The 22,268-nt window shown below is 28.0% G+C and overlaps 9 protein-coding genes across 9 annotated transcripts; 4 read left to right on the top strand and 5 right to left on the bottom strand.

Moving 5' to 3' along the window:
- The first annotated feature begins 72 nt into the window (after positions 1-72).
- On the top strand, positions 73-4,244 carry LOC114876719 (centaurin-gamma-1A). Its single transcript, XM_029188495.2, has 13 exons — positions 73-612; positions 748-980; positions 1,115-1,256; positions 1,327-1,458; positions 1,644-1,801; positions 1,868-2,010; positions 2,084-2,282; positions 2,372-2,474; positions 2,547-2,774; positions 2,842-2,959; positions 3,038-3,250; positions 3,325-3,469; positions 3,540-4,244. Exons 1-13 carry the CDS (start codon positions 447-449, stop codon positions 3,714-3,716), a joined length of 2,157 nt encoding a protein of 718 aa, XP_029044328.1. The 5' UTR covers positions 73-446; the 3' UTR covers positions 3,717-4,244.
- LOC114876721 lies at positions 4,134-7,148 on the bottom strand. Its single transcript, XM_029188497.2, has 12 exons — positions 6,828-7,148; positions 6,710-6,767; positions 6,501-6,636; positions 6,198-6,432; positions 5,959-6,123; positions 5,712-5,885; positions 5,427-5,631; positions 5,265-5,344; positions 4,950-5,188; positions 4,641-4,871; positions 4,466-4,581; positions 4,134-4,384 (listed from the first exon to the last, which is right to left on the bottom strand). Exons 1-12 carry the CDS (start codon positions 6,954-6,956, stop codon positions 4,314-4,316), a joined length of 1,839 nt encoding a protein of 612 aa, XP_029044330.2. The 5' UTR covers positions 6,957-7,148; the 3' UTR covers positions 4,134-4,313.
- A 129-nt stretch (positions 7,149-7,277) lies between these two features.
- Positions 7,278-12,170, top strand: LOC114876720 (leucine-rich repeat protein soc-2 homolog). The gene has a single exon (XM_029188496.2). It carries the CDS (start codon positions 7,442-7,444, stop codon positions 9,272-9,274), a length of 1,833 nt encoding a protein of 610 aa, XP_029044329.1. The 5' UTR covers positions 7,278-7,441; the 3' UTR covers positions 9,275-12,170.
- A 23-nt stretch (positions 12,171-12,193) lies between these two features.
- LOC114876733 (AN1-type zinc finger and UBX domain-containing protein DDB_G0268260-like) lies at positions 12,194-13,357 on the bottom strand. The gene is made up of 4 exons (XM_029188523.2): positions 13,169-13,357; positions 12,727-13,067; positions 12,418-12,655; positions 12,194-12,348 (listed from the first exon to the last, which is right to left on the bottom strand). Exons 1-4 carry the CDS (start codon positions 13,319-13,321, stop codon positions 12,262-12,264), a joined length of 819 nt encoding a protein of 272 aa, XP_029044356.2. The 5' UTR covers positions 13,322-13,357; the 3' UTR covers positions 12,194-12,261.
- A 146-nt stretch (positions 13,358-13,503) lies between these two features.
- On the top strand, positions 13,504-14,839 carry LOC114876745 (zinc finger CCHC domain-containing protein 10-like). Its single transcript, XM_029188536.2, has 3 exons — positions 13,504-13,675; positions 13,838-13,987; positions 14,056-14,839. Exons 1-3 carry the CDS (start codon positions 13,641-13,643, stop codon positions 14,300-14,302), a joined length of 432 nt encoding a protein of 143 aa, XP_029044369.2. The 5' UTR covers positions 13,504-13,640; the 3' UTR covers positions 14,303-14,839.
- On the bottom strand, positions 14,751-18,824 carry LOC114876737 (DNA replication licensing factor Mcm2). The gene is made up of 15 exons (XM_029188527.2): positions 18,616-18,824; positions 18,287-18,453; positions 18,045-18,208; positions 17,887-17,969; positions 17,622-17,804; positions 17,336-17,547; positions 17,074-17,266; positions 16,795-16,998; positions 16,490-16,721; positions 16,155-16,405; positions 15,931-16,095; positions 15,543-15,842; positions 15,292-15,474; positions 15,064-15,219; positions 14,751-14,992 (listed from the first exon to the last, which is right to left on the bottom strand). The coding sequence occupies exons 1-15, from the start codon at positions 18,616-18,618 to the stop codon at positions 14,864-14,866; spliced, it is 2,625 nt and encodes an 874-aa protein (XP_029044360.2). The 5' UTR covers positions 18,619-18,824; the 3' UTR covers positions 14,751-14,863.
- A 153-nt stretch (positions 18,825-18,977) lies between these two features.
- LOC114876744 (coiled-coil domain-containing protein 115-like) lies at positions 18,978-19,768 on the bottom strand. Its single transcript, XM_029188535.1, has 2 exons — positions 19,645-19,768; positions 18,978-19,515 (listed from the first exon to the last, which is right to left on the bottom strand). The coding sequence occupies exon 2, from the start codon at positions 19,485-19,487 to the stop codon at positions 18,984-18,986; it is 504 nt and encodes a 167-aa protein (XP_029044368.1). The 5' UTR covers positions 19,488-19,515; positions 19,645-19,768; the 3' UTR covers positions 18,978-18,983.
- A 155-nt stretch (positions 19,769-19,923) lies between these two features.
- Positions 19,924-21,136, top strand: LOC114876741 (MRG/MORF4L-binding protein). Its single transcript, XM_029188532.2, has 4 exons — positions 19,924-20,034; positions 20,156-20,277; positions 20,352-20,712; positions 20,773-21,136. The coding sequence occupies exons 1-4, from the start codon at positions 19,929-19,931 to the stop codon at positions 20,925-20,927; spliced, it is 744 nt and encodes a 247-aa protein (XP_029044365.1). The 5' UTR covers positions 19,924-19,928; the 3' UTR covers positions 20,928-21,136.
- Positions 21,137-21,222: 86 nt separating this feature from the next.
- LOC114876746 (40S ribosomal protein S28) lies at positions 21,223-21,668 on the bottom strand. Its single transcript, XM_029188537.2, has one exon. The coding sequence runs from the start codon at positions 21,602-21,604 to the stop codon at positions 21,407-21,409; it is 198 nt and encodes a 65-aa protein (XP_029044370.1). The 5' UTR covers positions 21,605-21,668; the 3' UTR covers positions 21,223-21,406.
- Positions 21,669-22,268: the final 600 nt, after the last annotated feature.

Raw genomic sequence — 22,268 nt, forward strand, 5'->3', positions numbered from 1 at the left:
TTTTCATTGGTTGGTAATCGTTTATGCACTTTTTCGTCGACAGATCTATAAAACCATAAACGTAATAAAGTTTCGTAGAAGTTTTACGTAAAAGGAAGCATTTCAACGACGTATCTCTTTTTTACAAGGCTTCTATCATTATAGAATTAATTATTAAATATCAGTTCTAACAGTTTGACGTTAATAATTTGACAGTAGATACCAATTTCAGTGTTTTTAGAAAGGCGGAGTTGCTTTATGCGGTAGTGTCAAGTAACCTGCCTGATTCATTTAATAATGTTTATAAATATTCGAATTTGACATATAATACATGATACGTAACAGATAAGTTTAAGTCCTCGGAATCATGTGGAAATATTTTAATCGTTGACTGCTGCAGCACAATGCAGTACAAGACTGTATCTGTGATTTGATTTTGAAAAGTAATTTAAAGCAATTTTAAGAAAATGACAACTGAGCAAAGTGGGCAAGATCATTCTCTTGCAATCAGACAAGAAATACAACGTTTCGAAAGTGTCCATCCATCAATTTATGCTATTTATGATCTAATAGATCTTATATCTGATACACACATTGCAAAACAAATTCGTGAACATGTTGTTGCAATTGAAGGTATAACATTTAATAGTACCATTGAAGTTGCTAAACACATTATAGTAACTGATTTTATTTATATCATCTTCCATTACTTGAACAAGTATTGAAAATATTGATTTTGTATATAAAGGATAACATTTTGTATTATAGATTCTTTTGTTAATAGCCATGAATGGACATTGGCTAGAAATGTTCCAGAGTTACATTTAGGAATCATTGGTTCATCTGATTCAGGAAAATCTGCTTTAGTACATAGATATTTAACTGGTTCATTCATGCATGAAGAATCTCCAGAAGGTGGCCGTTTTAAAAAGGAAGTTTTTATCAATGATCAAAGTTATCTCTTGTTAATTAGAGATGAGGGTGGAGTACCAGAATTACAAGTATATAGAAATCAATATTATAAATTATTGTATACATATGTATGAATTTATATGATATATATGTTTAATAAGCATATGGTATTATTTATATGTATTTAGATTACAACAAGTAACATAAGTATTATTTATTTTAGTTTACTGCTTGGATAGATGCTTTATTACTTGTGTTTAGTTTAGAAAGTGAGGAAAGTTTCTCAGTAGTTTGCAGTTTCTACAACAGAATGTGTTCATTTCGAAATATGTCAGAAGTACCAAAAATACTTGTAGGAGTTCAAGGTAAGACATACACATTTCTCTTAAATCTATGAATTTTAATATTAATTTATATTTATTTTATTTCATTTAGATTCAATTAATGATTCTAATCCTCGTGTTATAAAAGATGTTAGACCAAGGAAATTGGCATGTGATCTGAGGTGTCCTTATTATGAAACATGTGCTATTTATGGTTTAAATGTTGAAAGAGTATTCCAAGATGGTAAATGTTATAAAAATTTCTAGCATTATATATGTTTTTATTTTCATTTTGTAATAAAGTAGAGTTTGTAATGCAATAAATTCAGCTTCATAATAGATGAACTTATAATAGTTTTTTCCTTACATCATTACTATTATGCTTCAGTGACTTTGATGATTATTCTGAGAGTATTCTGAATATTACAGTGTGTCAAAAAATTATACAGCATATATCTGCAAAACATTATCGATGCAATGGACAACAAGCAATAGATAATGAAACAAAGTATCCTGTTTCAATGGTTGCCAAAAATGCACAGCTTCTGACCAAAGAAATGGAAGCAACAAATTCATCAAAACTAAATGTGGGTATTGATTCCTACTAATACATTCGGCTAGAATGTTTACGTAACCAACTGTTTTTTCTACAGATCCCTGATAAGGATGAAGATTCTCGATCTCTTCATAATAGTTCTACTCAAAATGATTCTGGGACAATAAGTGATAATTTTCATAATGTACAAAATCAACATGGTGATTTTAGATCTTCAATTTTAACTCCAACTACTATCAGGTGCAACTTCTGTAAAATATATAATTTTTTCGCTAAAAAATAAAATTGTATTTATTATATTTTCGTATTACAGAAAATTTAGGAGAAAATCTAATATATTTACTCCATCAAAGAAAGAAAAATACAATATGGGTGAAATGGGCGTCGGTAGAGAAATACCCGTAAAACAGGGATATTTATTTAAACGTAGTAGTAAATCTCTAAAAGAATGGAAAAAAAAATATGTTACTCTACTGGAAGATGGTCGTTTAACTTATCATTCCAGCTTACATGTAATTGTCGCGTAATTAAATAATTTTATAATATAGTAAACTAAATATGTTAATTATATATAAAGTGAATTTTGTTATTTATTATTCAGGATTATATGAATGACGCTAATGGTAAAGAAATATTATTACAATACGTAACTGTAAAAGTGCCTGGAAAAACGCCGAAAGGTTCCAAATCATCTAATGCTCAAGGTACATAATAAATATTTAACTCTATTAAACTATATTCGATTAACTTCATTTTAACTGCTCTTCATTTTGCAGAGGATAGTTTCGAATTTTCTATCATTTCGTTAGAAAATAAAACATGGCATTTTGAAGCGAATAATGCCGAAGATAGAGATAGTTGGATTTCTGCCATAGAACAACAAATATTGTCAAGTTTACAAAATAGCGATGGTGATAAAAAAAATGAAACTGATGCTTTCAAAATGCATTGTATAAAGAATAAAGTGTCAGGAAATGATGCATGCGTAGACTGTGGAGCACCTAGTAAATAATCTATACATTTACTGAAACTGTTTTTTAATTTAGTTTCTAATAATTATTTATATTTTAGATCCAGATTGGGCTAGTTTAAATTTGGGTGTATTAATGTGTATCGAATGCTCAGGAATACACAGAAACTTGGGTTCACACATATCAAAAGTTAGGTCATTAGACTTGGATGATTGGTCGTAAGTGCGATAACTTCTTCGTAATATTTTCTATTTTCCAGTAATAAACATTTAAAATAACCGTAATATTAATTTTAGCGCAGGTCAATTAAGTGTAATGTTAGCCCTTGGTAATGATATAGCAAATAGTGTTTGGGAATATTGTTTAAACGGGAAACAAAAGCCAAATTCAGATTCTCCTAGAGAAGAAAAGGAACAGTGGATCAGATGGAAATACGAAGACAAAGTTTTTTTACCACCAATTAATCCAAATATTTCTTTAGGAAAATTGCTTATCGATTCAGTTTGCCGGTAAATATCTTCAAAATAAAAAAACTATAACCGATCATCATAGTTGGATAACTTTTATACGAAATATAATATAGGGGCGATATGAGAGCGTTTACGCTATGCTTAGCCAGATGCAGTTACGAAGATATTAATATGCCTGTCAGTATGGAAGATTTAAGGACACCTTTGCATTTGGCTTGTGCCACAGGAAACTTAGCTATGGCTCAACTTCTGATATGGGTGTGTATCAACATTTATACAATTATAGTATTGCAGAATAATATACCGGTATCTTAATGTGATATTGCAGCATAAAGCAAACCCACAAAATTTAGATCACGAAGGACGTACATGTATGTCATATGTTCGAGCACTTGAAAGAACACTCGATAGTTCATCGGATTCTATGGAAATGCAGAAACTTCTCGAAGTACTTGAGCAAGCTAGTGTCTCTGGAGTAGACGATGTAGAAACATCTCAGTATTAATATTGTTTATATTATGTACTTATTGCATGCAATGCCATAATTTAATTGATGGCTTAGAGTTGATATAACTTTTATCATTAACTGTGTTGATACTCAGAAAAACAACCAAAGTATGTTAAATGGGTTTTTAAAAAAAACGGTCTATTTCTATAAAATAGCATTGTGTACCGTGTTCAAGATTTTCTTTGTATTTAACAGTATATATATCTTTCTAATCCTGGCTATAATGTTCATAAAATGTTTGACCATATATTTTAACAAGTATAACATACTCTGCATATATATTTGTACATTGAAACGTAGTTTGAATTGAAAATATAATTCATATTATTATATATATTGAACAAGGTTTAGGTCCGCGAAAGTAATGTTTAATAGCGAATTGGAGTGTACATTATTAATGACTGAGAGTACAAACACTCGTAAATCTAGTTATATTTATATACTGAATACATTTAATGTATTTGACAAATGCTTTTATAATTCTTATTTTATTAATTATGGATTAAACGTGTAATTACCTCGCAACGTGTGTAACTTATTTTTAGTACCCAAATAAATAAACTTAATGGCAGTTCTGAATTTCTCCAGTATTTTTTATTTAAACTTATTGGAGAAGCACATAGCTGTGGTGACATGGTATGCTCCGTCCATTACATTTGAATCATCTATAAAATTTTCATGTTATGTATCCATAAATTCTACATTAAAATTAATTGTTAAAGGTTTTAAAGATTAAAGGTTTTTACCTGCAGGATTCCATACATTCGTTGGAAATATAGGTAACTGACTGTAATATGTAGTAGTTTTTAATTTAGATAATTGCGATTCAGATGATAGTGAAACTCTTCGTACGGTAGGTATTCTAAGAGTAATGTAAAATGGTAATTACATGAAGTTTACTTTCAACAATACTATACTTACTCGTTATTCAAATTATTAAGTACTGAAACAGGTAATGGAGCAGTTAAAGTATAAATTACATTCTTATATAATTCATGACAGCTCTGTACAGGTGATTTTCCACAAACATATTGTTTAAAAGCACAAGAAAATAAAGTTTGAATATCATCATTTGGACATTCTAAATTATTCTGTATAAGTAACATAAACTCCAAACATACATGGACTTGTGCCAATATTATTAATTTTTCTCTGAAAATATTAAATGAAAAAAGTATATAAATAAACATTGAAAGAAAAAAAAATATATACTTCGTTACACGTATTTACCTATAAGTATCAACTGTAAACTCATCGCATGCTAGAGTTTTAAATTTTTGTTGTATATCATATAGTTCTTTAAATCTTGAATGTATCAAAATGTGTGTATAGTCTTTATACAATTTTTCAAAACCCATATCTATGATATATTCTAATGGTAAACTGCCTGATAATAAATGTGAAATTGTTTTTTGTTGAGGATGATTAGCAATAATTTTGGCAATTCTTGTTGAATTTGAAGAATTTACCTAAAATCCATTAAAACCATCTTTTCCAATACTTCATATAAAATTATAAAAATTTTTTCTTGAACTATTGTAATACCTGCACTAAAGTGCCATTTACTATAATTTCCTTAAATACTGAATGAATACATTTTGTCATTTCAATATAATTTGAATTCACTGAAAGTATAAATTATTTTACAAATGTACTTACATTTTGACTATAAACTGTACTTACATTTTGACTGTAAACTGTACTTACTTATGACCAATTCCCATAAAAAATCAGTAAAATCTAAATTATATCTGTAGGGAAGGTTCTGTATGTACTGTTGAATTTTTATATTATTTTCAAAATTATCTTCATTTGCAAAGTTCACTTTATGCAAATCAATGGTATCAGTATTTCGAAAACTGTAATCTTTATTCAATAAAAGACTTAAATTTTTCATTATTATGTCATGTTCCTGTTTTAAGTAATTGTTCAAATGTTCTTATAAATAGTTTAATATTTATATAAATACAAAAAAATATAATTTTATACAACCTTTGTACATGGACTCATAAAATTTTCTGGGAATTTTAAAAGAACTTGATTATTATAATCATTTGTGTTCTTTTTATATTGTCCTATTATATTCAAATATTCATTTAACAACAATAATTGTTGCCATAATTCTTTCAAAAGGCTATTATCTGAACCAGTAACAACTTGAGCAACCTAAACAAAGTACAAAACATACATAGAAGAATAAATTATGAGTAGCCTCATAGCTGTAAAGAAATATTCTTACCAAGTTATTCTTTGTTTCCTTTAAAGGTATATATAAAGACAAACTACAAGTATTTACTTCGATGCTTAAACTCCCTTCAAAGTTGCTTTTTACATTTTCATCCCAATTAATCATTTCTCCTTTTATCCCAAACAAGTCAAAAATGCTAAATACAGATATAGTTACCTATGTATTGAAATAATATTGATAAGATATATACATAACATATCTATCATTACCAAAAAAAGTAAGATACTTACATCACGTTCGCATGCGTGTGAAAGTTCTAAATGTTGTTGAAAAATTTTAGAAGAAGAATCCTTAATAACATTAAGACTTTCAATACCAGTTGAACAAATTTCAATTCTAATAAACCAGTTCCCTTCAATCATCGTACCTAATACTCTGCTGTTTTTATTGTCTGTACCATTGCAAAGTGCAAATATTGGAGATGAAGTATCTTTGATAAATTCAATACATTCATTTAATGCATTACTAAAACAAAATCGCATAATTATTAATGGTATTTATTATACTAAATAGTGTAATTGATATAGCTTTACCATGCTTCTGTTCTACTCAATGGTAAATACTGTTCTTCCTTTTTATACCAATTTTGTTTTATTAGAATAATACTGTCTTGAACATCATGTCCTTCATTAAAAGAATATTTGAGAGGTGATCCAGTAACTTCAAAAACTGAAATATTTATTACAATAATTTGTGTAATGTAAACAAATAGTTTTATTTGTTTTTTTATAAAAAAACTTACCACTTGTTTGATCATGCTCCGTAAATGATAAATAATTACTTTGAGATTCGAAAGGACGCTAAAACAATGAATAAACATTTGATAGAACAAATAATTCTTAAATAATCTTGTTGCTTACCTCTTTATATAAAATAATGGATGGATTTCCGAATTCTGGTAAAATTCGAAATATGTATGATAAATTGATTTCGCCTATTTTTATAGACGGATCTAATTTTACTTTTTCTAATACTTTTAAATCAAACATTATTTTCAATAGCTTTTCAATAGGTATGTACAAATATCACACTTGTATTCATTACTTTCCATTTGAATTAGAATTTTGAAATTGAGTGTTCGGAATTACATCATAATATATTTAACGCAGTTTTATATTGGTCAACATCTGCAGCAAAAAATGTTAAACGTTTTTTATTTTCCATCATTATTGTTCAATTAAATATTCCTTTTTTATTATATTTAGGTATAATAAACATGCATTTCAGAATAAAATCCTAAATTTCATAACATACAAATATCAAAAGGTAATATTTAGTTGATTTTTGGAACAGTACTGAACATTCGTGTTCGTTCAGTCGTCCCTCTGTCAGCCGTTTCGCGTTTGCGCTACTTACAGCGGATGACATCGATATGTCAATACGTATAAAGTATAAAATCTTGCACAGTGTATAATGTTGTAGAAATACAAGAAGATACACAGAAAAGAATCGTAATTACGATAGTGGTTAGGTTATGAAAAAGTCGAACAAATACTGGACAGGTGTGGGTAACATTTCAACAGTGTGTTTGTCTGAGGTAAAGAGGGACCGTGAGGACCTCGAAGACAATCTTCCGACTTTTTACATGAAGGAACAAGATATTCCTGAGTATCTGGAAGGCTGTGGTTTAACCACCTGTACAGCCGGTGACATGCCTGAAGACGTGGACGTCCTACGGGACAATAAAGAGCATACAAAGGAAAAAAAATTATCCTCTGCGTCTATAGCTGGTCCCGATACGAAAAAAACAGTAACTGTCAAACATCCCGAATCAAATAAACCGAAACCAACCACGAAAAAAGGCAAACCGATACAAGCTGATCTAGATGTGTCCAAAGAATTTACAAGATGTAGAGAAGAATGTGTAAAACGGCTGGATTTAAGTAAATCCAGTATCACTAATTTACCTAGTACCGTGCGAGACTTGACGCACTTGGTCGAGTTTTATCTTTACGGTAACAAACTCGTAACATTACCGCCAGAAATTGGTTGCCTCGCAAATTTAGAAACATTGGCATTGAGTGAAAATTCTCTGACCAGTTTGCCAAATACATTAGAAAATCTAAAGTCTTTAAGGGTTCTTGACCTAAGGCACAATAAGCTGAGTGAAATACCTGATGTTGTTTATAAATTAACAAGTCTTACTACATTATTTTTACGCTTCAATCGAGTAAGATACGTAAGTGACAACATACGAAATTTGACAAATTTAACAATGTTGAGTTTGAGAGAAAATAAAATCAAGGAACTTCCTGCTGGTATTGGCAAGTTAGTTAACTTAATAACATTTGATGTATCCCATAATCATTTAGAGCATTTACCTGAAGAAATTGGAAACTGTATCCAATTGTCTACACTTGACTTGCAACACAACGAGCTTCTGGATATTCCAGATACAATTGGAAATCTAGTTTCATTAACAAGATTAGGACTTAGATATAATAGATTAACTAATATTCCAAAATCACTAGCAAACTGTAAACTGATGGATGAATTTAGCGTTGAAGGAAATCAAGTGTCTCAATTACCGGATGGACTGCTTGCAAGCCTCTCTGACTTAACAACAATTACATTATCCAGAAATGCTTTCACTGCATATCCATCAGGGGGACCAGCCCAGTTTACAAATGTTTATTCTATTAATCTTGAACATAACAAAATAGATAAAATACCATATGGTATTTTCTCTAGAGCAAAGAACCTGACAAAATTAAACATGAAAGAGAATCAGTTAACTGCTTTACCTTTAGACATTGGTACATGGGTCAATATGGTTGAGTTAAATTTGGGTACAAATCAACTTACAAAAATTCCAGATGATATTCAATGCCTTCAAAGTCTAGAAATTTTAATACTTTCAAATAACTTATTAAAACGTATTCCTGCCAGTATAGCAAATTTACGTAAACTTAGAGTTTTGGATCTTGAAGAGAATAAAATTGAGTCTTTACCTAATGAAATTGGTTTCCTAAGAGATTTGCAAAAATTAATTTTGCAATCAAATCAGGTAACTTCTTTACCTAGAGCAATTGGTCATTTAACAAATTTAACTTATTTGAGTGTAGGGGAAAATAACCTGAACTACTTACCAGAGGAAATTGGTACATTAGAAAATTTAGATTCACTTTATGTAAATGATAATGCAAACTTACACAATTTACCATTTGAATTAGCTCTATGCACAAATCTCAGTATTATGTCAATTGAAAATTGTCCACTTTCTCAAATACCACCAGAAATTGTTGCGGGTGGTCCTTCTTTAGTAATTCAGTTTTTAAAAATGCAAGGACCTTATCGATCCATGTAACAAAATTAGAAAGTTATCTCTTGTATTGACTTAGATGTCGATTCTTAATGAGAGTGATACAGAAATAAATAATATTTGATACAAATATTTATTAACTTAAATTCTCACTGTAATGATCTCACATCAATATAAAATATATGAATATTATCAATATAATGTATGAAAATGTGCATATATTTATATTCTCATAAATTGAATAATGAATAATCATATATCTGCGATACATTTTCAACATGAGGAAAGAAACATATGTATAGATATATTATGAAATTGGTGCTGAGTTGAAAATATGCACAGCAAATAGTAGAACTACAAGAGAGTGGAATTATAATAAGATATTTTAGATACAGTAAAGACATAAATTATACTGAAATTTTATTAATATGGTATACATATATACATATACATACACATAGTTTATAATACTTTACCCATCAACATTTTTTTATGTATATTTTTTAGTAATATATAATGTAATGTAATATATTTTAATTTGCATCTAATGTGCTTTGTTACTATTTTACATTATGATATGTATTCTAATTATAATTTCAAAAATTAATATCTAGCATTTAGATATGCCATAACAAACTTATTAAGTTTACAGGTTTAATACACACAGTTACCTGAAAATACTATTCTTAGGTACATAATTATTATTTTAACAATTGTCTTAGTTACAAAAGAGTGAGATAACATTATCAATTAGAGAAAGTATAAAATTAAGAATCGGCATCCATACCTTTATATTTTAGTTATTACTGTTTGTTGCTATATAAAGAAAATCTTTTGGTGACAAAATTACAATAATAATAAGCTATATTATAGTATAAAGCTTGTGTATAATTAGTTACTTTATGTTATATCAGGTTATCAGTTGTAGAAAGAGCTTCAGTTATAAGTAATTAAAAAAAAATTGCTCTTCCAAAATACAAAATCTAGTTATGTATATAATTTAACAAACTATAATGAATGGTGTATTATTTTTTTATTTCTAAGACTAAATATAAACAAATTTAATTATAAAATCATGTATCATGAGGAAATCATATATGATAATAGTCCTATTTTTTATTAATCTTAATTTCTACTTTTGCATCTGTTAAATTAGTTGCAATATTCTGTAACGGTTATAAGATATATTTAATTGTGTACTTTTACAAAACAGTTAAACATTTAATAGTACTTGGTTTTAATGATTTAATAAATTATAATTGTAACAAGTAGAGCAATTAAAATCTTTAATTGAATCACTAGTGTGCTCTCATCAGATAAAGAGCTGCCAAACATAAATATAATATTATCTAGTTTTAGTATTGTATAAGATTAATTTTTGTTAAGTTCCATGAATGGTAGCTTCTAGTGTAACAAAAAGGATATATTTTATTGACAGTAAAGTTCTTATATTAATTGTGCACATATAAAAAGTATTAGTATCAGTAATAATATAATAGCTTTGAATGTCTCTGTGTCAATCATATTATTTTTAATCATGTACATATTTATAAATGTGTATCTGTATACACGTTTTATAAGGAATTCATGATTGTACTAGTTGATTAGATTTTATTTATAGCCAAGGACATATTGATTTTTTAAACATATTATACATTCTTGCACGTGGACACCCTAATGAAATATTGATATCCCATCCTTTCTATTTAGAAAATAACATAATACTAAAGATTTCGTTTATAAATTTTTTATTATGCAATGGCTGTGCAATATATATACATATATATAATATTTAGCACAACTTTACTTACAGTAATTACTTCAAAACATTATATTGATACATTATAAGTTATCAAACATATTAATCATTTAATTAATGTTATTTGCATACACTAGAAGCACTATTCCTTGTATCTGTTACAGATTAAAAAACAATGATAAGCATTAACAAATATATGCATGCATAGACAAATTACACTGATGTTCAGGAATTCTGTTTCAATTTCTAGATAATATTTATTATGTAAAGATATGAAATGATTAATTTTACAATATTGACAACAAAACGTGGAACTTAACAAATTTTCAATTACAATTAAGAAAAAATATATTTTATAATCATTCACCAATATATGTAAATGTATAATTTATCATGTGTCTACAATTTTTCTATACTAATTATGTTCCAGGTATAAGAATATTGTGTAATTATATTAAACTTGTCTTTCAAATATTTACAAATTGTCTATTAAATAATAAAGACCGATAATAACGTTACACAAGTAAGATTTCTCTTGAATTCATGCTACATGTTTTTCTTCATTGTATAATAAATTTTGTACATGAAATTGATAATGAAAATTTTATGCAGTTAAATGCTCTCAGGTCGTTTCAAATCGAAATAATCAGTGTCAATTTATAAAGATCATGCCAAGATGATTGTGCTTGTATTTTCTATTTTCTTATTTGAAGTAATATAATGATAGCCATGTGTATAATTTATTAACCATACAACATTTATTCTTTCTACTAAAAATATGTACAAAATGTTATAATTGAGATATCATTTTGTTTCACTAATGTACGTATATTTCATACATTTCGAAGTATTACATTTGAGAATATATACAAAGTTGCCAAAAGGGAATGCTACAATTACAATTGTTGTGATAAACTGTTCAACAGTTTTAAAATACATAAGTGACATATTATGATATGATTGAAAGATGATTAAATTTATAGGAAAATTAAAAATTGATTACTGTTCTCAAATTATAATCTTGTTCAACAGTCTATCAAGCGATATTACGTAATATATAATTTCGAAATTATAATATTAATATAATTCAGTGTATATGACTATATGGGATGCTGTATATTTCTAAATACATATATGAATATACTACAAATATTTTTGGAATTTCTTATTTCATTTTTAATTATATTCATTGTTAAAATGAATTTACGAAACATAAAAAAATGAATTACCTTTATAAATACATATATGCAGTATGATTGTATTTTTAATTATCCTAGGATTTTTGATGTTTTAAAGAAATAACACTTTGTTTTTTCATAATGAATTTGCCAAATCTTACAATACTATTATCTTTGGAACCCTGCAATTTGAAATACAATAGAGAATACAATCTTTATACTGTTAAAATAATTTTAAGAACAAAACATACATTGTTATTATTGTTATTATTGTTATTATTATTATTATTATTGTATCCTACTTTAGACCTTTCAATTACTGTATTTGAAATAGTTGTCATTTTTTTTCCAACAAATATACCAGTATGAAAAGTAGACTTTTTGAATAATTTTTTTGCACTTATAAATTCTTTATTCATACATTTATTTGGCACTTTGTGTGCAGATATGTTGGATATATTCAGTAAATTTTCTGAAGTGTTTATTAATCTAAAACAAATATACATGAAGAATGATTATCTTAATAAAAGATAATATAAATAATAACATTTATATAATACCTTAGAACTTCTAATATTTCTTCTGTAAATAATTTTAAATTATTCAAAGTAAATTTACATTTCTCTATATCCTGCTCAGTATTTTTATTGCAAATAAATGTTATTTCATTATTTATAACATCAATTTCATATTTTAGTTTTGCAAGTATGGTTTCCTTTTGTATATCAGTTTCTTTTACATTTTCATTAAGTATACTGCTATATTTACATTTATGATTTTTATCACTTTCCATAATATCAGGATATTGATTAAAAAATGCAAAATTATGTTCTAAAGAAAAATTCCACATTTCATTACAAAACTTATCTTCTGTATCCCAAACATTATAATTTACATTATCCTAAAGAACAGAGAACATGTTTATATATGTAATAAAGTAAAATATATCTTTTAAACATCAAAGGATATACAATCTATAGCTCTAATCTGTTAAAATTTTACCAATTCCTCATATTTTTCCTTTAGCATTCTTTTTTTGTGTTGAAGTATGCTATCTTTTGTATTTAAAATATTTTTCATAACTTTCAGTTCTACATTCTTATTTTTATATTCGCTTAAACGTAAATAATGTTTTTTACAATCCGAAGAAGTCATGATTTTTTAACAATTATTAAATTGTTACAATTATAAATAACGATTTATTTAATGTACTTTGAAGAGATTCGTATTTTTTTTTTTTGCTTTGTAGTGACATATATATGACTCTTCATTGGTGGTTTCCGTTGAAACATATTTTGAATAACCTACCGTATATCTTCAAATGCAATTGCGTTTTGTGTTATGGCGTGTTGGAAGCTTACCCAGTAAAATAACCTTCTTATTCCATGTAAATAAACTTAATGTAAAATTTGTTTATTTTCAAATATAAGTCATTTATTGAAGACAAATTTTAAAGTATGAATATAAGTATAACATGAGTTCAAACGGTTTGAAAGTGTTAAAAAAAAAGTGAGTATAAAATTTGAGTATGTTTTATACAAGCTTTTTACATTAAACATTTTAATAACTTATAATCTATTCTTCACAAAACTGTAAACAAAACATAATAATTATATTATAACATGTATCTATAACTGATTTTCGAGTTTTGATCTTACATATTCTTTTTAGTAATCCATATCCACAGGGTATGCGATGTCAGAAATGTCTAGAAATGGGTCATTGGAGTTATGAATGTAAGGGCAAAAGAAAATATTTACACAGATCTTCACGCACTTCTCAGTTGAAAAAGGCTTTAAAAAAGCAGGAAGAATCTAATGGGTAAATTCATAATGAATGATTAATAATATTTTGAAAATGTTAATGTGTATAATTACAAATTTTTACAGTGAAGAGCAAAAGAAAGACGTAAAGAAGAGCCGCTTACAGAAAAAAATGAAAAAAGAATCTAGCAGTTCCAGTGATACAAATTCTAGTGCTGACAGTAGTAGTTCTAGTAGCAGTAATGATAGCAGCAGTAATAGTTCATCATCAGATAGTGAATCAGACTCTAGTGATAGTGTCTCGAGCAGTAGCACTGGTAGTAGTAGTAGTAGTAACAGCAGTAGTAGTAGTAATCATTCTAAAAAGAAATAATATTTATGCTACATATATAAGTAATACAATGTTTTAACTATACAAATATATTTTTTGTTTATTCTGTAAAATAACAGTTTTATATTTTCACAAACATATTCTCTTTGAATAATTTTAGATAAGATACAAAAACCTTATAATATAGTACACATCAATTTTTTAAATATTTATGAACTAATTTACTGATATACTATAAATATATGTACGATATTTTTTGTATAAAATTGAAGTAACTGAAGTACTTAAATATAAAATACATTTTAAATAATAATTTATATGATGCGCGTTGTAATACAATTTTGTTACTTATAATACCAATAACCTGTTAGTATATTTAGGCACAACTGAAGAAATAAGAATTTTTTAAGAATTTTTTTATAACGCAAGTATTTATTACAAAATTGAAAATATTAAATATAGATATTAAAAATAATAAAATATTAATTTTTATTACACTATTACGTCAATGTATAATTTACTGTAAAAATTATGTCTGTATATCATGATGTAAATAAAGTTGTAACTTAATTCATTTTATCTTTGATATAATGTGTTGTTTCATTAGTCATCAATACTTTCAGGAAGTGTTTGTATTATTACTTTCCTCTTTGAGTCATAAACAAAGTTATTTGTTCTGAAAATATCATTTTCATAAAATGGCTGGAGATTGTATATATCGATTTGTTTAGCCTAAAAAGAAAAGATGATATAGTAAAATTGATTTCGTACATTTATAATGGATTAAAGTATATTATACATACTCGATCCAATAGATCTTTTTCTGAGATTTCTATACTTGTAATACGACCTCCATGTAAAGCTTTTTGAAATGCTAAAGTGTCTAATGTAATCTGTCTGAGTATGTAATATAAAAGTTCACTGTGATCTTTTTGATATGATAAATATTTCTGGAATGTCTAAAAAAGGAAAATATTTATAACTATAGTTTCAATCATCATGTATGTAATTATTCTAATTAAAATACTTACCTGGCGCATACTTTTCATTACTGAATATTTTTGAGTCTCAACAAAGCTATCAAGCATCATTCTAATGGCAAGATTAACATCACTTTCTTGAACATGGTCACGTAGATGCATTTTAGCACTTGCTTCGGCCATACGTATAATACATTCTATGTGTCGCACAGTAATTGGTAAACTTCCAGTGGCCTACAAATTAATTAAATCAAATAACTCTGCAATTAAAAATATTTATAATCTGTATATTTCTAACTCACCAAACTTTCTTGCCTTAACTGGCTGTACAATTTTGCTACTTTATCTTGATCCATATTTGTTAATTTGGGATGAACATTTTGTCTTGCGTAAACTATATATTTTTTTAAAAGGTCTTGTGGAATAGATATATCATTCGTATTCTCTTCTGTAGATATTACTTTTCCTGCATTTGTTGGATGATGTCTAATGTGAGAGTTTACAACAAACTTAGCTAAATGCCTATCTTGCATAGGATCTATTTCGTCTTTTACAACACACAGGATATCAAAACGAGACAAAATAGGTTCTGATAAATCTACCTAAATAAGGAAATAAATGAATGTTGTTTATTGTAATCTCTATTTACTATGTCAATATCTAAGTTTTCACTTGGAAAGATTTTCTTACGTTTTCTGAAAATGTCATACTCGCATCGTATCTCCCTCCAATAGGATTAGATGCAGCTATTATCGAGCACCTAGCATGAAGTGATGTAACAATTCCTGCTTTTGAAATGGATATACTTTGTTGTTCCATAGCTTCATGGATAGATGTTCTATCTTGATCATTCATCTGAAAGTACAGTAATGTTTGTATTTCGTTATAAACGTTTAATAAGAAGATATTTTTACCTTATCGAATTCATCAATCAGACAAACTCCATGATCTGCGAGTACTAATGCACCAGCTTCTAAAGTCCACTCTCGAGTTGCTGGTGACTTTCTCACAAAAGCAGTCAACCCAACAGCTGAGGCTCCTTGGCCAGTGGTAAATACTGCTCTCGGTGCAATTTTTTCTACATATTTCAAAAATTGTGATTTAGCAGTTCCTGGGTCCCCACAAAGTAACACATTGATATCGCCTCTTACTTTATGTTTCTCTCCTATATATTTAATTGTAATATTTTTGTTAAATTATATTTATAAACAAAATATGTAATAAAAACAATATTAAACAAAGAAAATACCGGGATTCTTTGATTCTCCGCCAAATATTGATAATGCCAAAGCTCTTTTTGTATATTCATGTCCATAAATTGAAGGCGCAATACTTGCAACAATACGATCGGCAATTCGATGATCTCTACTTAAACCAATAATGCTAGCAATGTCCTCCTCAGTCAAAGATTCTACAATTTCTTTTGAGTCTTTCACTTGTAGATGATTAGCTAGAAGAACTGTTGCAAATACTGGGAATCCCTAATATATGAAAACAATATGATTAATTGGTATAAAGTTTGTTAATAAATCGTATTATTAATATGATTTTTACTTGTTCCGTATTTAAAGAACCATCATAACTATTTGTATAAACGGCTGTAACGTCTACTTCATCTCCAGGCTTACAACGATCACACAGATCTGACAAAAGAATACATTCTTTACTTCTAGGTATTCTTCCTGCAGGAATTTTACCCGGCGATTCCTGGATGGTAACTTTTTGATAATTTCTATATATCGTTTGTTCCATATTAATCTGTAATTAATATTAACGTATTTGTAAGATGCACATTTTATTCATAAATAAAACGATTTCAATATTTAAGCTTACCATAAAAGGCCCAACACTTTGACATTGAGGACAGGATCCTGGCTTAACTTCGGTATTTTGATTTTGTACAAAAGGACCAAGTACATATTCACACTTTGTACAATCGTATTTTACAACAGATAATTGTGGCAATACTCCTGTAGTTGCAGTTACAACTCCTAAAGTACGTACTAACTGATTTAAATGAAGTTTCCTACAGATATAGTAAATTATATCATTATCTTTTTTAATACACTTTTAATAATATACTTTTGTCTTTTACCTAAATGTTCGAATTTCTTCTATTAAAGGCAATTCTGATATCCTAACATGAATTTCGCTTGTAACTCTTTCATAACTTGGAAAAATAGTTAGTACTAGTTCCTTTGCTACTTCATCAAATATTTCCAACATTTGAAATGGGGCTTCTGGTAAAAAATAAGCTAACACGTGTTCTTTACTGGCAAGAATAGGAAACTCCACAACAAAACTAGACTATTAATAAAAAATAGAATATATGTTTTAAATCTAAATATTATTATTACTAATTGATAGCAAAAAGGCAGTACCTGATTACTCTCACACATATGACGAATTCGTTCTTTATACATATATTGTCCCTTAGAATTGGTATGTGTACGTAAAAAACTTTTAAAACGATTCGAAATTTCCGTTCGCGGTCCTAACATGGATACCCACTCTTTAACTGAATGACCTTTAGTATCTTCTAAGTTCTCAATAGACTCAATCATCTAAAATAAAGTAGTAAGCACTAATATATAATACAACAAGAGAGGATATAGTACAAAATAAAAAGCCAAAAGAGATACTTGCTTCTGCATCATCAATTTCACCTGTTGCTGCTTTTTCAGCCATACGTCGTTTACGTGCATGTACATCTTCGTCATCACTTTCATCTTAAATATATAAACATCTATATTATATTACATTCTTTTGAAATATATTAAACATGTTCTTAAAATAATATGTACCATAAAGTAAATATCTGTCATCTCTGATAATGCCAGCTGCTCTATCTCTTTTACGCATAACAGCTTCAGCAGCTACACGTTCTCCTTGAGACAATTCTGAGTACTCTTCATCATCTGCAGCATCTGGATCATATCTATCTAATGCTGGCATAGGACGATAATCACTAAAATATTAAAATAAGATTATTATTAAATATATTCAACTTCTTTATAATCATAATTAAATACACAAGAGATTTTACTCTTCCATGTTATCTCCAAATAGCTCTTCTCCTTCCTCCTCTTCTTGAGGAACATCATTATCAGCATCAAGTAAATCAGCTTCATCTTCAAATGGTTCATCTATTTCTGGTGCAGGAGATGTCATTGCTTCTGCATGTCTTTCAGAACGTACCGGAGAACTAGAATCCTATATTATTTAAAAAATAGAATATAAAATTTAATAATACATTTATGTAACATATTATAGGCTTTACAAAACATTGAACTAAAAGAACTTTTATTACAAAGCACATGTATAACACTTTAAAGAAATTCATAATTTTAGACACTTAAATGTCTATTATCTTACCATTTTGTTAAGGAATAGTGAAAATTAAGGTAGTAAAAGAAAAATGTAAATTATAAAGTGTTACAAATGACAAATAACACTTGTTGCTATTACTTTGCTGTGCCACAAAAAAGAACTGGCGGGAATTTATCTTAAATTAGAGCTATTTTCAGGCAGGCCAACAATCATTTTGCTTCTTACTAAATAACTATAACTGACCAATGTCAGGACATCTGTACAAGAATAAAAGGGAAACTAAATTTGTATTGGTTATTCAGTAAGATTTTTTTTTAATAAATATAATATACAATTTATTCAGAATTTTATAACAGAAAATATACACTGTACACTAAGGTTAAACAGGTTAAATAAGTAAAACATACTAATTTTTAACTTTTATTCACAGATTTTGGACAATAAGCATGCTTTAAAAAGTACAAGGATTGTAATTTATCTAATACAGAAGTAATTTCAGCTTGTAAATTTGCTGCTCTTACAGCAAGATACAGAGATTCTTGAAAACGTTTTTGAGCAATTCGTAAGCTTTGAGGGACCAGCACACCAAACCACTTTATGGGATCTTGAATGTCATCTCCTTCTTTGTCTGTTTTTTTCAAGCTTATGTCAAAATTTGGAATTATCTTGCCAGTTTCTTCAGTTAATTTTGTTTCTAATTCGAATAATGTGGCTACCTTTTCATCATCAGCAGGAACTTGTAATATACTTATACTTTCTTTGCCACGTATATACTTAGCTTTAGCTAATTCAATGTAACCATCGCGTAATATATTTTCCATTTGAACATTAGTCTTAACTTTTTCTTCCATTAGCTCTAGGTTACGCAGTAAGTTTTCATCAATTGCTTTACATATATCATCTATGCTTTCATGCATTTTGTATCAATATAATCACGACTATTATCTAAAATTTATATACATATAAAATTTAAGTTTTTTATATATTTTTCGTTGTCACTTTATAAATTAATTCAAATATTTAATTTAACTTTTATCTAAAAAAAAATAGGCAGATGCATCTTTGTATACATACCTGGTGTTATAAATTATTTCAATTTTCTTTGCCAATAATATTTTTTATTTCAGTAAATAATAATTTCTATAATTTTTAAACTAATACAATTACATTCGACTTCTCTTTTGTTTACAGATAAACAAGCAGTTATACAGAATTCATCAAAGCCGTCTGAATATTGTTACATTTGGCAATACTGCGTGACTGCGTAGATTAGAATGACGTTAACCGTTCTAAGGATGTGAGCGCGAGAAAGTTAATTTCAGATATTATATGAAAGGATTTTATAAATAATATTAATAATGGCAGTTAAAGAAAAACAAACAGAAACTTCTGCCGATGAAATAGAATGGAATGTCGAAAATGAAATTCAATTGTTCTTTGCTATGAATGGACATAAACCTGTTGGTGAGATTTAACATGAAATGCACAGGTTATGTTTACATCGATCAAACATTAAAATAATAGTTATAACTTTATATAATATATGTAACACTAGCAAGATTTTAATAAATGTTTATTTTTTAAGGAATAAATAAATATTTCCACATGATCTGTATATGGGAAAAATTTCGTGCTGCTATTCATAAGGATGTATCACTAAAATCTATTTGGGAACATTTAGAATCAATGTATGATTTGATGGCTCTGGTACTTATTACTATTTTGAAAAACGTACTATAATTATTTAACATAAACTTGAAAATGCTTTTAAATCATTTTAGGATGATATGGAAGATTTACCATTTCCTAGTCAAGAAACAGACTTTTCTTTACCAGAACAAGACTTTTTGGGACCACTTAAATCTAGAAAGAGAGAGGAACCAGAAGTAAAATTAAAAGAGCAAAGAGACAAATATAAAGAGATTAAAAAAGAGAAAGATGTTAAAGATCTTATGAAAAAGGATATTGTTCTTCGTGATCTTAAAGGAAGCAAAGATATTGATAAAAAAAAAGAAGAATTTAAAAAGTATGTGAAGGATATGGAAATGAAAAAAGATAAACTTAGAGACATTAAAGATGTTAGGAAAGATTATAAATCTTCTAAAGGAAGATCAAAAGGAAAAGATGATCTTGAAGAAGCAGGTACAGTAATATTTATAGAAGTCTTAAATATCTGTAATATTTAATAACTTCCTTTCTTAGCATCAAATGGAAAAAAGGAACGTAAGGATTCTGATTCGGGTCGAGAAAGCTTAAAGAGGGGTCCGAAACGACCAACTAGGCAGAGTATGGATAACTCGTCCAAAGCATCTTCAAGTCCACGCGATACACCTCCACCAAAACGTAGAAGGATATAACAATTTCTTTAAAGTTCAAGTTATTTGTATTTTATACTATGAACAAACATAATTCACATTTTAAAGTATAAACAAAGTGCAGACTGTGTACTTCTTTCACACAAAGGTATATGAAAGATTATACTCATTTTATAAAAAACTTAGCATTAAATCATTGTAAATATCACGCTATGTAATGAAGTTAAGAAGTTAAACATATTATGAAACAACATGTTATTAAACACCCTAGTTATTGTAAATTACAGTATTTAATGGACAAAAAATGACGAAAATAGGATAAAATAAAAAATAAATATTTTGTTAGGTATTAGTCGGTATTTATTACACAAGTCGCAGACATCGTCATTTACATGGATGTTTTGAACGTGCTCGTGGTATCGGAACAGTTGTACGGTTCTCCAGTTTAGTTAATGGAATGAATTGCATTGCCAGAATCCAGACAGTTTTGATGATTTCAATGCGTTGAGGATAAAATCCTTCTATCGAAGCCTTCTTGCTTCACGTTCCGACTCCAGCAAGGTTAGGAGATCGCCTTCTCGTACCGGTCCTTTTACATTTCGGATGATTTGTCGGTTTTGTTCACCCAGAAATTCAACCTTTACTTGCGTACATTGTCCTTGTGAACCTGTTCGGCCTAGGACCTTAATTACACGAGCCAAAACCACTGGTTTATCCATGTTTGTCTCACGTGGCTTTGATGCGACAGCAAAGAGACGTTTTAAGGAAGTGAAAGAGTTCTCTGTACTTCAAGATTTAATAGTAAAAATGGCGACTTCCGGTAGGTTTCTTATCGCTTCATTTGTTTAATATTTTAAGATAAAAGCAACAAATTTAAATGGACCACTTCGTCCCATACATAAAATATATATTTTTTAAGGTGAGAGGTATTTAATCATCTTAAATAGAAATAATTTTGATTATATTTTATGATTCTAGCAACATAGAGTAGATGGCGTTTATTATTTCACAATTTGAACGAAGGTAATATGAATGCTTTACGAATCAATAAACATATAATTATCAGATATTAATTGATTAATGTTTGATTATTTTTAGAATATCGATATTTTTAATATTTTAAGCATATAATAAACAACTGCTATTTATTTATAGTCATTTAAGGTGGTAGACACAGGTAATGCAGTGAGGTGATATTACCGGCAAAAATGGACCTAAAAAGGGGTTTGGGAAATTAGGTTTTTCGTCCTTATATGAGAACATTTGGGGCTGAATAAGGGCTCATTCGAGCACGCTGCACTGAACCTTCCTCTTTCAAACGAACCCTTATTTAGCTCCAACTCTTCTTATATAAGGACGAAAAACGTAATTTCGTGACTGCAC

This window comes from Osmia bicornis, chromosome 3 (assembly GCF_907164935.1).
Source record: "Osmia bicornis bicornis chromosome 3, iOsmBic2.1, whole genome shotgun sequence".
NCBI classification, from domain to species: Eukaryota; Metazoa; Arthropoda; class Insecta; order Hymenoptera; family Megachilidae; genus Osmia; species Osmia bicornis.

Coding starts and splice junctions, on each gene's coding strand:
- LOC114876719 (XM_029188495.2), top strand. CDS start 447: ATGACAACTGAGCAAAGTGGGCAAGATCATTCTCTTGCAATCAGACAA. Junction 1,802..1,867: donor CAAATTCATCAAAACTAAAT/GTGGGTATTGAT, acceptor TTTTTTCTACAG/ATCCCTGATAAGGATGAAGA. Junction 3,251..3,324: donor CTTATCGATTCAGTTTGCCG/GTAAATATCTTC, acceptor AATATAATATAG/GGGCGATATGAGAGCGTTTA.
- LOC114876721 (XM_029188497.2), bottom strand. CDS start 6,956: ATGTTTGATTTAAAAGTATTAGAAAAAGTAAAATTAGATCCGTCTATA. Junction 4,872..4,949: donor TTTACAGTTGATACTTATAG/GTAAATACGTGT, acceptor TAATATTTTCAG/AGAAAAATTAATAATATTGG. Junction 4,582..4,640: donor CTTAATAATTTGAATAACGA/GTAAGTATAGTA, acceptor CATTACTCTTAG/AATACCTACCGTACGAAGAG.
- LOC114876720 (XM_029188496.2), top strand. CDS start 7,442: ATGAAAAAGTCGAACAAATACTGGACAGGTGTGGGTAACATTTCAACA.
- LOC114876733 (XM_029188523.2), bottom strand. CDS start 13,321: ATGACTTCTTCGGATTGTAAAAAACATTATTTACGTTTAAGCGAATAT. Junction 13,068..13,168: donor AGGAAAAATATGAGGAATTG/GTAAAATTTTAA, acceptor TCTGTTCTTTAG/GATAATGTAAATTATAATGT. Junction 12,656..12,726: donor GAAATATTAGAAGTTCTAAG/GTATTATATAAA, acceptor TATTTGTTTTAG/ATTAATAAACACTTCAGAAA.
- LOC114876745 (XM_029188536.2), top strand. CDS start 13,641: ATGAGTTCAAACGGTTTGAAAGTGTTAAAAAAAAA. Junction 13,676..13,837: donor TTGAAAGTGTTAAAAAAAAA/GTGAGTATAAAA, acceptor TATTCTTTTTAG/TAATCCATATCCACAGGGTA. Junction 13,988..14,055: donor AAGCAGGAAGAATCTAATGG/GTAAATTCATAA, acceptor AAATTTTTACAG/TGAAGAGCAAAAGAAAGACG.
- LOC114876737 (XM_029188527.2), bottom strand. Junction 17,267..17,335: donor GAAGAAATTCGAACATTTAG/GTAAAAGACAAA, acceptor CTATATCTGTAG/GAAACTTCATTTAAATCAGT. Junction 15,475..15,542: donor AGTTAAGGCAAGAAAGTTTG/GTGAGTTAGAAA, acceptor ATTAATTTGTAG/GCCACTGGAAGTTTACCAAT.
- LOC114876744 (XM_029188535.1), bottom strand. CDS start 19,487: ATGCATGAAAGCATAGATGATATATGTAAAGCAATTGATGAAAACTTA.
- LOC114876741 (XM_029188532.2), top strand. CDS start 19,929: ATGGCAGTTAAAGAAAAACAAACAGAAACTTCTGCCGATGAAATAGAA. Junction 20,035..20,155: donor GAATGGACATAAACCTGTTG/GTGAGATTTAAC, acceptor TTATTTTTTAAG/GAATAAATAAATATTTCCAC. Junction 20,713..20,772: donor AGATGATCTTGAAGAAGCAG/GTACAGTAATAT, acceptor TTCCTTTCTTAG/CATCAAATGGAAAAAAGGAA.
- LOC114876746 (XM_029188537.2), bottom strand. CDS start 21,604: ATGGATAAACCAGTGGTTTTGGCTCGTGTAATTAAGGTCCTAGGCCGA.